This window comes from Mya arenaria, chromosome 17 (genome assembly GCF_026914265.1).
Source record: "Mya arenaria isolate MELC-2E11 chromosome 17, ASM2691426v1".
In the NCBI taxonomy this organism is placed as follows: Eukaryota; Metazoa; Mollusca; class Bivalvia; order Myida; family Myidae; genus Mya; species Mya arenaria.
Window position 1 is genome coordinate 41,420,376 of NC_069138.1, and position 19,518 is coordinate 41,439,893.

General features: G+C 42.8%; 1 protein-coding gene across 1 annotated transcript; it reads right to left on the minus strand.

The window, feature by feature from the left end:
• Positions 1 to 653: 653 nt before the first annotated feature.
• Positions 654 to 19,407, minus strand: LOC128222801 (GPI-anchor transamidase-like). Its single transcript, XM_052931923.1, has 9 exons — positions 19,290 to 19,407; positions 18,478 to 18,626; positions 18,163 to 18,221; positions 17,796 to 17,984; positions 16,150 to 16,246; positions 15,630 to 15,747; positions 3,008 to 3,118; positions 2,321 to 2,493; positions 654 to 1,958 (listed from the first exon to the last, which is right to left on the minus strand). The coding sequence occupies exons 1-9, from the start codon at positions 19,383 to 19,385 to the stop codon at positions 1,877 to 1,879; spliced, it is 1,074 nt and encodes a 357-aa protein (XP_052787883.1). The 5' UTR covers positions 19,386 to 19,407; the 3' UTR covers positions 654 to 1,876.
• Between the last annotated feature and the right edge of the window lie 111 nt (positions 19,408 to 19,518).

The following is a 19,518-nucleotide window of genomic DNA, read 5'->3' on the forward strand; positions in this document are numbered from 1 at the left end:
TGGGAGCTATAATTTTACTCAGACCATATCCTCCAATGGTACTCTACACTTATGTTCTTCAGTTTGACTGAAATATTATATAAGCTACCAAGATCTGGCGAGAAATGAAACACTGCTGATTGTGCGCAATTTTGACTTTGAAGTTGACCTTGAGCTTTGCCATCGAGACTTAGATATTATGCGGTAATATTATACAAGTTTGTGAATTTTTAATGAAATCTAATAAACAGCAACATAGTTATGACCGGAACATAGAGCTTCTATAAAATGCAAATTAAGCGACACTAGCCTCCCCAGTATGACATTGACCTTTGAGCTGAGTGAATAGATTGTACACACCTTTCCATGATAAGAAATTCATTCGGAGTCGGTAAGGCTGGGCCTATAACCAGCTATGCATCGCACGCTGCGATTCCTTGAATTGTTATCGACATTCCGGTAATAGTTACAGGCAATATTGACCCCTAACTGTGACCTTGACCTTCGAGATGACAGCACAATTTACATGCACAACACATTCACATCAAGCCCTACAATGCTGTCAAGTATTAAGTAAGGACTGACTAAGAGACCGACAGTGCAATTTCTACACGAATATAATAATTATTCCATCAAGCATAACATTCCTGGGTTCCAGTTAGTAAAACACAATATACAGACTACAAGAGTTCATTTATTTTCAAAATATTGCACACTTATAAAATGTTATGTGGCTTATGGAAAAAAGAACTGTAATAAATATAATCATTTAAACAAATTTGGAATGAAAATACAGTAATAATGGATAAGTTGAACTTCAAAATAATGCCATACGCATTTTCCAAGATGGTCAGCATTTAGCCATATTGACAGACACAAACTAGTTCTTGGTCAACAAATGTTTACGATTGGTCTAATTACATGTGTTCCAAGTGTCATGCTTTTCCCAATGTCTGATGCATTCTTGTGACGATCTGACTGGACTATTACTGTTCATACAAGATAAAATATTTCTAATACACTAAATATCATTCACAAGTAATTAAAAAAATCACCAACAACATAGAAAATAATAAAGTTTGATCAAAAGTGCACAACAGCATCATTTTTTTAAACACATAAACGATTCTATAAAGATAATATGTCTATGTATTATAACGCATAAAGTAAGGCAATCTGTCACATATCAGGTGTTTTTTTCATAACAATTAGCTACCGGTAGAAATAAAGAAACAAAATGGTTCTCAACTATGACATATCATTGTCCAACGCATGAATCAATTTTAATTCTCAGTATCTGTTATCAAGACAGAAGAGATTCCCTTGGTTTTAGGTGCAAAATCATTATTAAAATCATTAACATACTAAAGCACCTTACTCCGGGCCATAAATTCTGTGAAGCGTCACAACAAATGGGAAATTACATGCACTGACAATGATCCTCAATAATGTATTTTGATTTTACTATAAGAATTTGTGACAAAGCCAGAGACCAAACATACGATTTTGAGCACATGGTTTACCATAATCCGACCATATAAATAATAAATCTTAACTCTCAATCTGGAGCCAATTATAAAAAAATGAATAAGTTGTTCACATGTTATCTTTAGGCTTGTTTGCAATATTATTTTCAGATAATTTAATAATTGACCAATCAGTAAATACTTTGGCCAACTTTAACCAAACCAAAGACTTAAGCAGTTTTATACAAAAAGCTGTTGTCCTCTACCAGGTAACATAATGCGGACATTGTGAAGTATAACTCCGGTCCATCTGTTCATGTATAGTATTTTAAGAACATTTAATTTTAAGCACATGAGAGAACGCACAGTTTGAGCTTGTCATTGGATTACACCATCTGATTAAAATCTAAAGTAAAGTGGTCCTGTGGACATCAGGTGGGCATCGGGAACTGTTCCGCGTACTTGAGGGGTCGGCTGGACTCTTGATTGGCTTGGGATCCACAGCTTTCTTTGCTAGATGGGTGAAAACAGAAATATATACATGAACATGGGGAACTTACGGAGAACACAAACATTGATAAGAAATGCACTTAGATCAAGTTTTGAAGTAAAAAGCGATGTTGTGATGGAAAAAAATCTTCCTGAATCCAAATAATACCGTCTTACAGTCAATCACATCATAAAATTTTACTTAATGCAGAAAACTTAAACTTGAATGAGCTGAAATAAGCAACATATCCACAGATAATTCAGGACAATTGTACAGAAACATGAAAAACTTAAGATTACCAGTCAGTATTACCTGGTAAAGGAAAGACATCTCTAAACAAATAAATATACATAATGATAATCTAAAATCCCAACAATTTCCCTACCTGCAAGTCTGTGGCATTGTGACATTGCTGAAGTCCATGGTTTCTGTAAGTAGTTCCACATTTCTCACACTTCCAAAGAAGTCTGTAAGAAGGACTTTCGACGGGTCACGGCGGAATAGATCGGTACGATATGACACGGTTGATACACACTGGCTCTTGGGGCACACTTGTAGCTAGAATGAAACACACAAGTTAGTAAAATATCTAAATTTAAATACATACTCATTCTTGTTTTATTGGGACAGACATCGAAATTAATAATTTTGTCTGTAATGTGTACAAAAGGCTCATTTTAATGACATTGACATACCACAAACAGACAATAAATACTGAAAAAATCACAAATCAAGCTCTACAAAGCATTAGTTACATTATTGAAAATTGAATAATTAAAGGCTGGGGTTTACAAAACTCTGTTGTACTGTGTATCTATTGTTAATAAGAGAAAGCAAAAGAATATTTTTTAATTTTATTATTGCCAACAAATTCTTGAATCCCCTTAGGGCTATTCCAGTAAAACATACAACCCACGGGGGAAGGCAATTATCTTCATATAATATGGGTGGGTGTCTTTTTAGGTAATATGAACTCCAAAATTGTAAATTTTCTTAAATGCATTCCCCCGTAGGTTATATGTTTAACTGGAATAGCCCTTAACTAATCCATGATTGTCCTTAACCTACTTACAAATTGTCCCATGGTTTTCTTACTGTTTGGTTCAACCCTCTCCAGGAACTCAAGGGCGTAGTATGTGTACCTGTCTATCACGTACACTCCGATTGAAGGGTCAACATGGTGCTGAAAACACAAAAATACAATATAATGAGTGATTAGAAAATGACTTGATCAGAGCATGGCGGTGGTTGAAATAACCACAAGCCTGAAAATTCCCCGTTTTCTAAAGGTGGAGTAAATTTACTGAAATAAGGCTCCATAAGAATTCAGTTCTGCAAACAGCTCATAATAGGATCTAACTGACTCCACATGACTACCTTAATGCATGTTTCAGAAGATGAAATATACAGCCCTCTTCCACTCTGCTGCTAGACATGGCCTGGATGTTGGGAAAGCATGTTAACCTTTCACCTCCCCTCTTTCAACTGTTTATACTAGTGCATTAATCACTTACCGATTAAGTCCCCTCAAACACTGCCACAGAACACAGTAGGAGAGTTTAGCTAACAAAAGCCCAGTGTATCCCTAGCAATACAATAATCCCCTACCAGTTTTGTTGTTGCCAGACTAACAACGATTTATATGTGCATAATTGTCTTATGGCCTTCTTTCTTCATACCAAGTTTCACCGATAGGGAAACCTCCCTGACCCTACTACATTGACCACATACCGAAAGGGATATTCCCCTCACCTACTACATTCACCACACACAGACAGGGAATCCTCCCATACCCTGCTACATTGACCACATACTGATAGGGAATCCTCCCCGACCCTGCTTCATTGACCACATACTGATAGGGAATGCTCCCCGACCCTATTACATTGACCACATACTGATAGGGAATCCTCCCCGACCCTGCTACATTGACCACATACCGATAGGGAATCCTCCTCAACCCTGCTACATTGACCACATACTGATAGGCAATCCTCCCCGACCCTGCTACATTGACCACATACAGATAGGGAATCCTCCCCAACCCTACTACATTGACCACATACTGATAGGGAATCCTCCCGACCCTGCTCTAGTGACCACATACTGAAAGGGAATCCTCCCCGACCCTGCTATAGTGACCATATACTGATAGGGAATCCTCCCCGACCCTGCTACATTGACCACATACTGATAGGGAATCCTCCCCGACCCTACTACATTAACAACATACTGATAGGGAATCCTCCCCGACCCTGCTACATTGACCACATACTGATAGGGAATCCTCCCTGACCCTACTACATTGACCACAAACTGATAGGGAATCCTCCCCGACCCTACTACATCGACCACATACAGATAGGGAATCTTCCCCAACCCTGCTACATTGACCACATACTGATAGGGAATCCTCCCTGACCCTACTACATCGACCACATACAGATAGGGAATCTTCCCCAACCCTGCTACATTGACCACATACTGATAGGGAATCCTCCCCAACCCTACTACATTGAACACGTACCAATAGGGAATCCTCCCCGACCCTACTACATTGACCACATACTGATAGGGAATCCTCCCTGACCCTGCTACATTGACCACATACTGATAGGGAATCCTCCCTGACCCTACTACATTGACCTCAAACTGATAGGGAATCCTCCCGAACTCTACTACATTGACCACATACTGATAGGGAATCCTCCCATACCCTGCTACATTGACCACATACTGATAGGGAATCCTCCCCGACCCTACTACATTGACCACATACTGATAGGGAATCCTCCCATACCCTGCTACATTGACCACATACTGATAGGGAATCCTCCCCGACCCTGCTACATTGACCACATACTGATAGGGAATCCTCCCCGACCCTGCTACATTGACCACATACTGATAGGGAATCCTCCCCAACCCTGCTACATTGACCACATACTGATAGGGAATCCTCCCCAACCCTGCTACATTGACCACATACTGATAGGGAATCCTCCCCAACCCTGCTACATTGAACACATACCAATAGGGAATCCTCCCATACCCTGCTACATTGACCACATACTGATAGGGAATCCTCCCGGACCCTGCTACATTGACCACATACTGATAGGGAATCCTCCCCAACCCTGCTACATTGACCACATACTGATAGGGAATCCTCCCCAACCCTGCTACATTGACCACATACTGATAGGGAATCCTCCCCAACCCTGCTACATTGACCACATACTGATAGGGAATCCTCCCATACCCTGCTACATTGAACACATACCAATAGGGAATCCTCCCCGACCCTACTACATTGACCACATACAGATAGGGAATCCTCCCCGACCCTGCTACATTGACCACATACTGATAGGGAATCCTCCCTGACCCTACTACATTGACCACATACTGATAGGGAATCCTCCCTGACCCTACTACATCGACCACATACAGATAGGGAATCTTCCCCAACCCTGCTACATTGACCACATACTGATAGGGAATCCTCCCTGACCCTACTACATTGACCACATACAGATAGGGAATCCTCCCCAACCCTACTACAGTGACCACATACAGATAGGAAATCCTCCCCGACCCTGCTACATTGAACACATACAGATACGGAATCCTCCCTGACCCTACTACATCGACCACATACAGATAGGGAATCTTCCCCAACCATGCTACATTGACCACATACTGATAGGGAATCCTCCCTGACCCTACTACATTGACCACATACAGATAGGGAATCCTCCCCAACCCTACTACATTGACCACATACAGAGAGGGAATCTTCCCCAACCCTGCTACATTGACCACATACTGATAGGTAATCCTCCCCGACCCTACTACATCGACCACATATAGAAAGGGAATCTTCCCCAACCCTGCTACATTGACCACATACAGATAGGGAATCCTCCCTGACCCTACTACATTGACCACATACTGACAGGGAATCCTCCCCGACCCTGCTACATTGACCACATACTGATAGGGAATCCTCCCCGACCCTAATACATTAACCACATACTGATAGGGAATCCTCCCCAACCCTGCTACATTGACCACATACTGATAGGGAATCCTCCCTGACCATACTACATTGACCACAAACTGATAGGGAATCCTCCCCGACCCTACTACATCGACCACATACAGATAGGGAATCTTCCCCAACCCTGCTACATTGACCACATACTGATAGGGAATCCTCCCTGACCCTACTACATTGACCACATACAGATAGGGAATCCTCCCCAACCCTACTACATTGACCACATACAGAAAGGGAATCTTCCCCAACCCTGCTACATTGACCACATACTGATAGGTAATCCTCCCCGACCCTACTACATCGACCACATACAGAAAGGGAATCTTCCCCAACCCTGCTACATTGACCACATACAGATAGGGAATCCTCCCTGACCCTACTACATTGACCACATACTGATAGGGAATCCTCCCCAACCCTGCTACATTGACCACATACTGATAGGGAATCCTCCCTGACCCTACTACATCGACCACATACTGATAGGGAATCCTCCCCAACCCTGCTACATTGACCACATACTGATAGGGAATCCTCAGCTCACCTACTACATTGACCACATACTGATAGGGAATCCTCCCCGACCCTACTACATTGACCACATACCAATAGGGAATCCTCCCCGACCCTGCTACATTGACCACATACCAATAGGGAATCCTCCCCAACCCTACTACATTGACCACATACTGATAGGGAATCCTCCCCGACCCTGCTACATTGACCACATACCGATAGGGAATCCTCCCCAACCCTGCTACATTGACCACATACTGATAGGCAATCCTCCCCGACCCTGCTACATTGACCACATACAGATAGGGAATCCTCCCCAACCCTACTACATTGACCACATACTGATAGGGAATCCTCCCGACCCTGCTCTAGTGACCACATACTGAAAGGGAATCCTCCCCGACCCTGCTATAGTGACCATATACTGATAGGGAATCCTCCCCGACCCTGCTACATTGACCACATACTGATAGGGAATCCTCCCCGACCCTACTACATTAACAACATACTGATAGGGAATCCTCCCCGACCCTGCTACATTGACCACATACTGATAGGGAATCCTCCCCTACCCTACTACATTGACCACAAACTGATAGGGAATCCTCCCCGACCCTACTACATCGACCACATACAGATAGGGAATCTTCCCCAACCCTGCTACATTGACCACATACTGATAGGGAATCCTCCCTGACCCTACTACATCGACCACATACAGATAGGGAATCTTCCCCAACCCTGCTACATTGACCACATACTGATAGGGAATCCTCCCCAACCCTACTACATTGAACACGTACCAATAGGGAATCCTCCCCGACCCTACTACATTGACCACATACTGATAGGGAATCCTCCCTGACCCTGCTACATTGACCACATACTGATAGGGAATCCTCCCTGACCCTACTACATTGACCTCAAACTGATAGGGAATCCTCCCGAACTCTACTACATTGACCACATACTGATAGGGAATCCTCCCATACCCTGCTACATTGACCACATACTGATAGGGAATCCTCCCCGACCCTACTACATTGACCACATACTGATAGGGAATCCTCCCATACCCTGCTACATTGACCACATACTGATAGGGAATCCTCCCCGACCCTGCTACATTGACCACATACTGATAGGGAATCCTCCTCAACCCTGCTACATTGACCACATACTGATAGGGAATCCTCCCCAACCCTGCTACATTGACCACATACTGATAGGGAATCCTCCCCAACCCTGCTACATTGACCACATACTGATAGGGAATCCTCCCCAACCCTGCTACATTGAACACATACCAATAGGAAATCCTCCCATACCCTGCTACATTGACCACATACTGATAGGGAATCCTCCCGGACCCTGCTACATTGACCACATACTGATAGGGAATCCTCCCCAACCCTGCTACATTGACCACATACTGATAGGGAATCCTCCCCAACCCTGCTACATTGACCACATACTGATAGGGAATCCTCCCCAACCCTGCTACATTGACCACATACTGATAGGGAATCCTCCCATACCCTGCTACATTGAACACATACCAATAGGGAATCCTCCCCGACCCTACTACATTGACCACATACAGATAGGGAATCCTCCCCGACCCTGCTACATTGACCACATACTGATAGGGAATCCTCCCTGACCCTACTACATCGACCACATACTGATAGGGAATCCTCCCTGACCCTACTACATCGACCACATACAGATAGGGAATCTTCCCCAACCCTGCTACATTGACCACATACTGATAGGGAATCCTCCCTGACCCTACTACATTGACCACATACAGATAGGGAATCCTCCCCAACCCTACTACAGTGACCACATACAGATAGGAAATCCTCCCCGACCCTGCTACATTGACCACATACAGATACGGAATCCTCCCTGACCCTACTACATCGACCACATACAGATAGGGAATCTTCCCCAACCATGCTACATTGACCACATACTGATAGGGAATCCTCCCTGACCGTACTACATTGACCACATACAGATAGGGAATCCTCCCCAACCCTACTACATTGACCACATACAGAGAGGGAATCTTCCCCAACCCTGCTACATTGACCACATACTGATAGGTAATCCTCCCCGACCCTACTACATCGACCACATATAGAAAGGGAATCTTCCCCAACCCTGCTACATTGACCACATACAGATAGGGAATCCTCCCTGACCCTACTACATTGACCACATACTGACAGGGAATCCTCCCCGACCCTGCTACATTGACCACATACTGATAGGGAATCCTCCACGACCCTAATACATTAACCACATACTGATAGGGAATCCTCCCCAACCCTGCTACATTGACCACATACTGATAGGGAATCCTCCCTGACCATACTACATTGACCACAAACTGATAGGGAATCCTCCCCGACCCTACTACATCGACCACATACAGATAGGGAATCTTCCCCAACCCTGCTACATTGACCACATACTGATAGGGAATCCTCCCTGACCCTACTACATTGACCACATACAGATAGGGAATCCTCCCCAACCCTACTACATTGACCACATACAGAAAGGGAATCTTCCCCAACCCTGCTACATTGACCACATACTGATAGGTAATCCTCCCCGACCCTACTACATCGACCACATACAGAAAGGGAATCTTCCCTAACCCTGCTACATTGACCACATACAGATAGGGAATCCTCCCTGACCCTACTACATTGACCACATACTGATAGGGAATCCTCCCCAACCCTGCTACATTGACCACATACTGATAGGGAATCCTCCCTGACCCTACTACATCGACCACATACTGATAGGGAATCCTCCCCAACCCTGCTACATTGACCACATACTGATAGGGAATCCTCCGCTCACCTACTACATTGACCACATACTGATAGGGAATCCTCCCCGACCCTACTACATTGACCACATACCAATAGGGAATCCTCCCCGACCCTGCTACATTGACCACATACCAATAGGGAATCCTCCCCAACCCTACTACATTGACCACATACCAATAGGGAATCCTCCCCGACCCTGCTACATTGACCACATACTGATAGGGAATCCTCCCTGACCCTACTACATTGACCACATACCAATAGGGAATCCTCCCTGACCCTACTACATTGACCACATACCAATAAGGAATCCTCCCCGACCCTGCTACATTGACCACATACCAATAGGGAATCCTCCCCGACCCTGCTACATTGACCACATACAAATAGGGAATCCTCCCCGACCCTGCTACATTGACCACATACTGATAGGGAATCCTCCCTGACCCTACTACATTGACCACATACCAATAGGGAATCCTCCCCAACCCTGCTACATTGACCACATACTGATAGGGAATCCTCCCTGACCCTACTACATTGACCACATACCAATAGGGAATCCTCCCCAACCCTGCTACATTGACCACATACTGATAGGGAATCCTCCCCGACCCTACTACATTGACCACATACCAATAGGGAATCCTCCCTGACCCTGCTACATTGACCACATACCAATAGGGAATCCTCCCCGACCCTGCTACATTGACCACATACTGATAGGGAATCCTCCCTGACTCTTCTACATTGACCACATACCAATAGGGAATCCTCCCCGACCCTGCTACATTGACCACATACTGATAGGGAATCCTCCCCGACCCTACTACATTGACCACATACCAATAGGGAATCCTCCCTGACCCTGCTACATTGACCACATACCAATAGGGAATCCTCCCCGACCCTGCTACATTGACCACATACCAATAGGGAATCCTCCCCAACCCTACTACATTGACCACATACTGATAGGGAATCCTCCCCAACCCTGCTACATTGACCACATACCAATAGGGAATCCTCCCCAACCCTACTACATTGACCACATACAGATAGGGAATCCTCCCCGACCCTGCTACATTGACCACATACCAATAGGGAATCTTCCCCGACCCTACTACATTGACCACATACCAATAGGGAATCCTCCCCAACCCTACTACATTGACCACATACCAATAGGGAATCCTCCCCGACCCTACTACATTGACCACATACCAATAGGGAATCCTCCCCGACCCTGCTACATTGACCACATACCAATCGGGAATCCTCCCCAACCCTACTACATTTACCACATACCAATAGGGAATCCTCCCCGACCCTGCTACATTGACCACATACCAATAGGGAATCCTCCCTGACCCTGCTACATTGACCACATACCAATAGGGAATCCTCCCATACCCTGCTACATTGAACACATACCAATAGGGAATCCTCCCCAACCCTACTACATGGACCATATACTGATAGGGAATCCTCCCCAACCCTGCTACATTGACCACATACCAATAGGGAATCCTCCCCAACCCTACTACATTGACCACATACAGATAGGGAATCCTCCCCGACCCTGCTACATTGACCACATACCAATAGGGAATCTTCCCCGACCCTACTACATTGACCACATACCAATAGGGAATCCTCCCCGACCCTACTACATTGACCACATACCAATAAGGAATCCTCCCCAACCCTACTACATTGACCACATACCAATAGGGAATCCTCCCCGACCCTACTACATTGACCACATACCAATAGGGAATCCTCCCCGACCCTGCTACATTGACCACATACCAATCGGGAATCCTCCCCAACCCTACTACATTTACCACATACCAATAGGGAATCCTCCCCGACCCTGCTACATTGACCACATACCAATAGGGAATCCTCCCTGACCCTGCTACATTGACCACATACCAATAGGGAATCCTCCCATACCCTGCTACATTGAACACATACCAATAGGGAATCCTCCCCGACCCTACTACATGGACCATATACTGATAGGGAATCCTCCCCGACCCTACTACATTGACCATATACTGATAGGGAATCCTCCCCCACCCTACTACATTGACCATATACTGATAGGGAATCCTCCCCGACCCTGCTACATTGACCACATACTAATAGGGAATCCTCCCTGACCCTACTACATTGACCTCATACCGATAGGGAAACCTCCCCGACCCTACTACATTGACCACATACTGATAGGGAATCCTCCCTGACCCTACTACATTGACCTCATACCGATAGGGAAACCTCCCCAACCCTGCTACATTGACCACATTCTGATAGGGAATCCTCCCCGACCCTGCTATAGTGACCAAATCCCCATAGGGAATCCTCCCCAATCCTACTACAGTGACCACATACTGATAGGGAATCCTCCCCGACCCTACTACATTGACCACATACTGATAGGGAATCCTCCCCGACCCTGCTACATTGACCACATACTGATAGGGAATCTTCCCCGACCCTGCTACATTGACCACATACCAACAGGGAATCCTCCCTGACCCTGCTACATTGACCACATACTGATAGGGAATCCTCCCCGACCCTGCTACATTGACCACATACCAATAGGGAACTCTCCCTGACCCTGCTATAGTGACCACATACTGATAGGGAATCTTCCCCAACCCTGCTACATTGAACACATACTGATAGGGAATCCTCCCCGACCCTACTACATTGAACACATACAGATAGGGAATCCTCCCCAACCCTACTTCATTGACCACATACTGATAGGGAATCCTCCCTGACCCTACTACATTGACCACATACCAATAGGGAATCCTCCCTGACCCTGCTACATTGACCACATACCAATAGGGAATCCTCCCCGACCCTGCTACATTGACCACATACCAATAGGGAATCCTCCCCAACCCTACTACATTGACCACATACTGATAGGGAATCCTCCCCAACCCTGCTACATTGACCACATACAGATAGGGAATCCTCCCCAACCCTACTACATTGACCACATATACAGATAGGGAATCCTCCCCGACCCTGCTACATTGACCACATACCAATAGGGAATCCTCCCCGACCCTACTACATTGACCACATACCAATAGGGAATCCTCCCCGACCCTACTACATTGACCACATACCAATAGGGAATCCTCCCCGACCCTACTACATTGACCACATACCAATAGGGAATCCTCCCCGACCCTGCTACATTGACCACATACCAATAGGGAATCCTCCCCAACCCTACTACATTGACCACATACCAATAGGGAATCCTCCCCGACCCTACTACATTGACCACATACCAATAGGGAATCCTCCCCGACCCTGCTACATTGACCACATACCAATAGGGAATCCTCCCCAACCCTACTACATTGACCACATACCAATAGGGAATCCTCCCCGACCCTGCTACATTGACCACATACCAATAGGGAATCCTCCCTGACCCTGCTACATTGACCACATACCAATAGGGAATCCTCCCATACCCTGCTACATTGAACACATACCAATAGGGAATCCTCCCCGACCCTACTACATGGACCATATACTGATAGGGAATCCTCCCCGACCCTACTACATTGACCATATACTGATAGGGAATCCTCCCTGACCCTACTACATTGACCATATACTGATAGGGAATCCTCCCCGACCCTGCTACATTGACCACATACTGATAGGGAATCCTCCCTGACCCTACTACATTGACCTCATACCGATAGGGAAACCTCCCCGACCCTACTACATTGACCACATACTGATAGGGAATCCTCCCTGACCCTACTACATTGACCTCATACCGATAGGGAAACCTCCCCGACCCTGCTACATTGACCACATTCTGATAGGGAATCCTCCCCGACCCTGCTATAGTGACCAAATCCCCATAGGGAATCCTCCCCAATCCTACTACAGTGACCACATACTGATAGGGAATCCTCCCCGACCCTACTACATTGACCACATACTGATAGGGAATCCTCCCCGACCCTGCTACATTGACCACATACTGATAGGGAATCTTCCCCGACCCTGCTACATTGACCACATACCAACAGGGAATCCTCCCTGACCCTGCTACATTGACCACATACTGATAGGGAATCCTCCCCGACCCTGCTACATTGACCACATACCAATAGGGAACTCTCCCTGACCCTGCTATAGTGACCACATACTGATAGGGAATCTTCCCCAACCCTGCTACATTGAACACATACTGATAGGGAATCCTCCCCGACCCTACTACATTGAACACATACAGATAGGGAATCCTCCCCAACCCTACTTCATTGACCACATACTGATAGGGAATCCTCCCGGACCCTACTACATTGAACACATACCGTAAATGACTGGGTATTAGACGCACTTTTTTCCCTCAGATTTTGATGCAAAAAAATGCCTGCGTATAATACCCAGTAACAATTTTTTGAACTTTTTTTCTAGCCGAGAGTTTGTTTAGATTCATGTAGAAAGGGATGTTACTCGCGTCATATTGATCGAGTATATACGGGTTAAAACGGCACTTGAAGATCGGGATACGGTATATCGTAAGACGTTTATAATTTCAACAAAAACATTTTTCGATTAAAGTTACGATAATTCACCTAAGAGTTCGTACACTCTAAATATTTGGACACCCATAATTATTTCCCAAATACATCAATCATAACTTTCATAGTTACCAAGTTTCACAGACGAAGATTATTGATTTTTATCTTTACAATGCCTGGCTAGATTACCTAACCGTATACACCACTGTGACAATTTAATTAGTTACTACCCATCCTAAACGATTTATTGCCTGTTGAAAAGGAAGTGTGATATATTTATTTGAGGATTAAACAAACAACAAGGGCAATCAAGGGATTAAGAAAACATCGACATGGCATGTTTGTAAAATGATCTGCCAATAAGCTTTCAGACTTGTACCACACTTGCATAGCAATGTCCATGCTACCCATGAGATCCTCGTGGGTATAACTGTAAGTTATGTGACGTCACACAGTGTGACTCTTTAATCTGAAGCCAATAGAATGTGTTTATTCAGTTCAGTGCATGTATAAAATGGTGTTTTAATTAACTTCATGAAGGATTTACACTTATAGGCGTAATAAATAAGTTTATGACCATTGATTACTACGGATAAATTAATAAGTGGTAAAAACCAAACATGAAGAAAAAAGGCAGGTTAAACAAACATGTAAATAAAATGTAAAAATGATAATTTTCTATGTATTCGGAGAGCGAAAAAAATAATTAATTTATGGTGTCCAAACTCTTGTGAATTACGGTATTCAATATTATTTTGAATAATAAATTGAATTAAACAATAATCAAACTTACATATAAAAAAACAAAGTTGGGCACTGTCAAAATATTTTTTGCATCACATAACTTTTCATTCTCGACAGTATGGTTGTATGGTTTTAAAGATAACCATCGCCATTTTCACGAATTTTTTTTTTTTGTCACTGTCAACAAACATGGTGGCTGAAAATGCCGGACGATTTTGACATTTTTTCTATGCGTCTTTTAACCAAAAACATAGATTAAAAGTTTTTTTCTCGGATTTTTCACAGATTTTTTTCCCTGCGTCTAATACCCCATATCGTCTTATACCCAGTCATTTACGGTACTGATAGGGAATCATCCCCGACCCTACTACATTGACCACATACTGATAGGGAATCCTCCCCGACCCTACTACATTGACCACATATTGATAGGGAATCCTCCCCAACCCTGCTACATTGACCACATACTGATAGGGAATCCTCCCCAACCCTGCTACATTGACCACATACTGATAGGGAATCCTCCGCTCACCTACTACATTGACCACATACTGATAGGGAATCCTCCCCGACCCTACTACATCGACCACATACTGATAGGGAATCATCCCCGACCCTACTACATTGACCACATACCGATAGGGAAACCTCCCCAACCCTGCTACATTGACCACATTCTGATAGGGAATCCTCCCCGACCCTGCTATAGTGACCACATCCCCATAGGGAATCCTCCCCAATCCTACTACATTGACCACATACCGATAGGGAATCCTCCCCGACCCTGCTACATTGACCACATACAGATAGGGTATCCTCCCTGACCCTACTACATTGACCACATACAGATAGGGAATCCTCCCTGACCCTACTACATTGACCACATACAGATAGGGAATCCTCCCCTACCCTACTACATTGAACACATACCGATAGGGAATCCTCCCCGACCCTGCTGCTAGCCACGGCAAGGATATTAGGAGAGTAGAACTTCTGGAACATTGACTCGGCCTGGCATGTGTCAATCATGAAGAATGCCTCATGGTACCTACAGTAAAAAAACAAACATGTAGTCATAGTTATAATGTTGGCCTTGTTACCACATTCCATGTGTAATGAAGTTGGCCTGTTACCATATTCTACATATGTCATAATGTTGGCCTCATTATCATATTCTACATGATGTTTGCCTCATTACCATATTCTACATGCAATAATATTGGTAGCTACCATATTCTACATAAAATAATGGTGTTATGATATTGCTGTTATTCTACATGAAATAATATTAGCCTTGTTGCAATATCAAGTCTGGATACTTTTTTTTAAGAATACATCTTTTATCTTCAAAAACTTTGTCTCATATAATACATTCTGCAGTGCATGATAGTCACCATGCAGAAATGTAGAAAGTTATCCAGTAAGTTCAACAATAAAAAGAATATAGTACCTTCTTTTCTGCCACATCTGCTCGAAGGCGTCGGCCAGTTCCACACTGGAAATCTCTTCTGCGTCTTGGAACTTGAGAAACCCGTCCCCACCATGACCTGCAACAGCAAATAGTGTTAAGAATGCCCTTGAACCATCAACTGTTATCATATTATTCATATAATATTAATGTTTCTTCAGTAGAGGGGTGTATCCGTGGTCTAAAGGTAAGATACCGTAGTGTCAACCAAGGGTCATAGGTTCAATCCCTCCCCTCATCACTAAGGTACTAACTGTAGTCCAAGAAGAGACTTTAAGCTGGGCTCGTATGTGACAATGCTTTACACTGGCACATGTTAATGATTCAAGGTAGCTCTTACCAGGGTTACATTCTGTCTGTATACTACTGTGAAATCATTAATGTTCGTGGGCATGAAATTTCGTGGATTGCCGAAAAAAAATAAATTCGTGGGTACTTGAATTCGTGGATTTTCATTTTTTTAAAAAAAAAATCGAAGATGCGATCGTCCTAGATCGTCTGCATAATATCCACGCGCTGGCCCGTGATTTCCGTCTTCTACGTCACTCGGTTTATGACACTCGCTAATGTGGTACAACATGCCAATTAGTGCATATACCCATGTCACTTATCGATTTAATTGGGAATAAAGGTAATAAAAGAAGATGTACTCTGATCATAAATACAGATAGGGAAAGCCATTGAATGCCAATCAAGAATCTTGCAAACTGTGAAAACACCGAAAAGGTGCATATATTGTCACCTTCGGTGCTTAGTAACCTTCAATGTACTAGTAATCGATTAATTATTTGATTAAATAAAAAAAATCGAGTATGGACACTCATCACGCACATCTTGTAAACTTGGAGATTTTCATTAACAGCACACGTTTAAACACGTGCTTATAACTGTCATTTGCTGCATAAAACACATTTAATTGATTTGGTTCATTATTTGTTAAAGGCAGTTATAATATATTAACAGAATAATGATCGTAAGTTATACAGTGAGACAGGTTTTAACACTGTATACTGCGACCTCTGTAAATAATATACTAGAGTATGTACGTAACAAGGCAATTGAAAAAGTGAATAAAGGGTTTATATTTCGTGGGATCTTGAATTCGTGGATCACCCAACCCACGAAAACCACGAACATTAATGCCCCACGAACATTAATGATTTCACAGTAATTCCTGTAAAATAACCTTGACCCTTCACCTTTTATAATATAACCCTAATGCCTCTTCTGTAGACTACCAGTTCTGTTGTATCAAGTTATTTCTGATATTGCATAAATAGTTTTGATGGATGTACAGTGTAGAGAGATATTGTTGCCATTATTATTTTTGTCCATTTGTAAGTGCTAAGAAACCACCCGAGCATCCAATTGTATAAAACCTTGATTAGTAGTTCACAGTTTATAATTCTGTTACAAATGTAGTTTGCCAATTTAAGTACTTCAATTGGTTAATAGTCAAGATTTGAATAAATATTGACCAATTATTAAATATTTCAGCTAAGTTTGACCAAACCAAAGAATTAACCAGTTTTATACATGTTGTGTACAAATAGCTTCTGAAACACAACAATTACCGGTATGTTTATAAAATTGACACTTTAGTTAACAGAGTTCAGTAAAAACCTTACCAGTCATGTACACCAAGATGTTGCTATTTTCATCAGACAGGAGTCGTTTAGACCGTGGGGTGCTGGGAGGAAGTCGCCCAGTTAGAACACGGATAATGTTCTCGACAGTGACCTCGTAACCACGGTAATCCACTTCCACATCGTCTCCATACACATTGATCTGCTCGTTGGCATTGTTGAAAACAGTGGCTGAAAAGTTTCGTTGATTGAATGTTGATAAGAAGTCCATCAATCCATGTGTATAAGAAAAGTTTTGTAAATTTCATTATGCCATGGATCAGTTCTAAGAATTAAAGTTTCTAGATAAAATTATCAAAAATATTTATATATAATAATGATATTTAAAGAATATTTTTATTGTTGTTACCAGGTCTTGGATTTCTTGGATTGCAGGCCATATCGTCAGCTACCATCAATATAATGTGACTGTAAAACAAACACTATTATTACTAAAACATATGTCGTTTGATGCATCAAATTCAATAGTTATAAACATCATATAACAAAGAACTTACTGTTTTACTTCCATGCATCTAAATTTTTATGTATATTAAGTTAAAAATAGTTGGAATTAAAATAATTTCAGCAACTTAACTTATCGTACTGACAAAAAATGTTTTTTTAAGATGAATTTAGCCAATGTCAATGAGTTAAACATTCTGCTTATACACATGTACCCTACCTGTCAGGAATACCGAGTCTCTTCACACTTCTGTAGATGGAGAGGACATTTGCCACATGTCGGTAGTTGAACCAGAACCTCGACGTGTCAACAAGCACAGCCCAGTTGTTAGTATGCTCACTAGTGAAAAAATCTTCCATGTCCACTGCCTGGAAATAGGGTATTGAAAGATATTGAGATTCTGGCATCATGTATCAAAACATATGTAAGTTTTCTTAGCTCATTTTTTAAATTCTGATTGCTATAAATAAGGCATATTATTTGGAGGATCAGGCCTTGATCCATCTGTTTGTGGCTACGGAGATCCCGTAGGGCTGTAACTTGTATAGAAGTCGTCATGGTGTCGAAGGCCTTACTAAAGTCAAGTATCAGGAGGTCAGTTGTCTGTGTTTAGAGGGTGTTAAAATCTATCAACGTTGTCAGTGATAAAATCAAATGACAACAGCATATTCTGGCTGATATATGATATTTATTGCTTTGTATTTACCTTTATAATACTTTAAATTCCCAAGTTGGTCAACTTGATTTCCTGCCAAAGAATGCACACAGGCTTTAATGTAATGTTTCATTGAATATTACAATATTTCTAGCGTAAAAATAACACTTGAGTATTACGGAAACAACAAATTCAAACCAAAGGAAAACTCCAAACTACCAAGACAAATAAGGAATGTTGATTCAGAAATAATACCCCACCCACCTAATTCACAAAGCAACAGGTGCCCGCCGGAAAAGAATATTTGGATTTTTTGTCTTTTTTGTGAAATAAGTGATGTTATCTTATCTCAATGATATATGTCATAAAGAATTACCTTGGAAAATGAGGTTGCCATAAGAATAGACAACCATCCTATCGCAATAATTTTAAAAGCATTCATATTTTTCTTGACGGCCATGGGCGCAGCCATTTTAAAAAGTAGGACGTGCTGCTGGCGCAATAATTCACATTTTCCCATGTAAAAGCTCTTTTGATTAAGTCCAGTCTAATAATATTATTAAAAATGAAATTTCATAGAAAGTATCTCTGATGTTTTAGTTTAT